General features: G+C 61.2%; 1 protein-coding gene across 1 annotated transcript; it reads left to right on the top strand.

Annotated features, from left to right (window-relative positions):
* Window positions 1–172: 172 nt before the first annotated feature.
* Window positions 173–1,865, top strand: LOC103781466 (matrix metalloproteinase-28-like; the record flags this gene model as incomplete). Its single annotated transcript, XM_008949186.1, has 3 exons — window positions 173–394; window positions 1,033–1,278; window positions 1,716–1,865. Coding segments are annotated over 3 exons (618 nt in total), but the record flags the coding sequence as incomplete, so codon positions are not given.
* Window positions 1,866–2,383: the final 518 nt, after the last annotated feature.

Genomic DNA, 2,383 nt, shown 5'->3' with positions numbered 1-2,383 from the left:
GGTGCAGGGTGCCAAGGCTGCTGGTGGCACACCCGGCTTGACCTTCACCTTCAGCTTGGGCAAGCCATGGCGTATCCCAGCACCAGGGGGGCTTCCCTTTCCCCAGGCAGCCCCCGGGGTGGAAGAACAAGCCCGAGCCCCCGTCGTGGTGCTGAGCTGACCCCTTTTGCAGGCGGGAGGTGGTACAAGAGGCACCTGACCTACCGGGTGGTGAACTGGCCCTCCTACCTGCCGCAGCACGAGGTGCGCCTGGCCGTCAGAGCCGCCTTCCAGCTCTGGAGCAACGTGTCCTCCCTGCTCTTCTGGGAGGCACGGGACGGCCCGGCCGACATCCGCCTCACCTTCTTCCACGGGGACCACAACGACGGGCTCAGCAACGCCTTCGACGGACCAGGTGCTGGTCGCTTCCCCCTCGTAAGCTGCTCTTTTACAACGTGGGCTCTTCCCCGGCAGGGGGGAGGGCTGGGGAGGTGATGGGCTGGGTGTGCTGGAGGCAGAGCTCTGCCCCCGCAGTCCCTCTGTCCCAGTTTGCACCAGTTTGCTTTTTGGTTTGGGGTCCTCGTTCCCAGCTCGGCAACAGGGGTCTGCCAGCAAGGCAGCTGAGATACTCATTATAGCATCGTGCTGATGGCCTCCAAGGAGCCCTGCCTGGCCTGACAGCATCCCCCAAACCTGAGCTTATTCCAGCTGAGCCTTTCTGCCTAGCCGCTGACAAGCCCAGGTTCTCCCTCTCAAAGCTTTTGGCTAGCACAGGTCACTGCGGTGGCTTCAGCCTTTGGCCCAAGCCCAGGAAGAAACCAAAGACATAAAGCACAGAGCAGACAAACCCCACCCCAAGCACAGGAGCAGAAGGCAGAACTGGTGTGGGTCGTACCTTCTGCGAGAAATAGTTGTGGGAAGCTTCTCTTCATGCTCCCAAACCCCTAAAACTGCTGCGTATGGAAGCAAACCAGAGGGGCACGTGCCCTCCCCTGCCCCTCGGCTTGTGCCTGGGGGCCTCTCCGTGGTCCCTGACGGCTCCTGTGCCCCCAGGAGGTGCCCTGGCCCACGCCTTCTTCCCGCGGCGGGGGGAAGCTCACTTCGACAGCGCCGAGCGCTGGTCGCTGCGCAGCGGCAAGGGCCGCAACCTCTTCGTCGTGGTGGCACACGAGGTCGGGCACACCCTGGGGCTGGAGCACTCCCCCGTCAAGAGCGCCCTCATGTCTCCCTACTACAAGAAGCTCAGCAAGGATTTTGTCCTCAGCTGGGACGACGTCTTGGCCATCCAGAATTTGTACGGTGAGCTTCCGCGAGCATCCCTCGGTTCTGCCGGGGTTGTTGCCCGGGGTGGAGAGCGAGGAGCAGGGAGGGGAGCAGGTTCCTGCAAGGGGAGAGGACTACGTGCAAGGGGCGTGGTGGGGATGGGCCCCATCCCTTTGAGGTTGGGCAGGAAGAGGTGGTAGGGCATGTAGGATGGAGACTAGGTCCTCCAGAGTAAAGAAAGTTGGACTTTCTGCCCATTTGTTTGCAACCAGGGAAACGGTGAGGCATGATTTTTTGAGGGTGTCAAGGGGTCTTTGCTACCACCATGTAGAGGGGGACAGGAACCAGGCAATGGGAGAAGGAGCGTTTGGAGCCCTGGCACAGCTCCCCAGCCCTGCCCAGTGAGCTGGGGAAAGCTGCTTCCCTGCCCCTTCTCCACGACTCACCACCCCTTGCTCCTTGCTCCATCCCAGGGAAGCCCTTGAAGGGCTCAGCCATCCAGCTCCCAGGAAAGGTCTTCACTCACTTCCAGGACTGGAGCACTGACCTTTATGGTGGGGACCAGCATCAGAGGAGCCTCAGCCCCTATTACTGCCACTCCTTCTTCGATGCCATAACCGCTGGTGGGTGTTGGTCGGTGCTGCCCTCTCCCAAAACACATACCCCCACCCCTCACCCTGCTGCTGCACCCTGGTTCTGCTCTGATAAGCTCCAGTGGTGGGAAAGGTGGGTTTGGCTGCTCCACAGCCCCATATGTGTTTCTGGGGCTGGTGGCATCACTGATGCATGTTGCCCACAACGTGGAGCATCTCGAGGACACGGCAATGGCTTGGTGTGCTGGGAGAGGGGAAAACACCCTAAAGCTTGTGCCATGGCAGAGCTGATCTGCTGCAGGAGCTCAGCTGTGAAGGACAAGCTGGCCAGTTCTTACCCTCTCCAGGCTGGACTGGAGGCAATGGATGAAGCTGAGGGGGCAGCTGAAGAGGCAGAAGGGAGCCTCCAAGCCCTGAGCATCCCCAAAGCCCCGTGGAGCTGTGCAGGGAGGAGAGGGGAGCCGGGGAGCGCTGGCTGGGAGCTGGGATGAGGTTTCTTCACTCCTCCCTTTGCCCCACAGATGGGGATCACAACCTCTACATCTTCA

The sequence above is a fragment of the Merops nubicus genome, unplaced genomic scaffold (genome assembly GCF_000691845.1).
Source record: "Merops nubicus isolate BGI_N331 unplaced genomic scaffold, ASM69184v1 scaffold33151, whole genome shotgun sequence".
In the NCBI taxonomy this organism is placed as follows: domain Eukaryota; kingdom Metazoa; phylum Chordata; class Aves; order Coraciiformes; family Meropidae; genus Merops; species Merops nubicus.
This window is presented reverse-complemented; position numbering and strand designations above follow the sequence as displayed.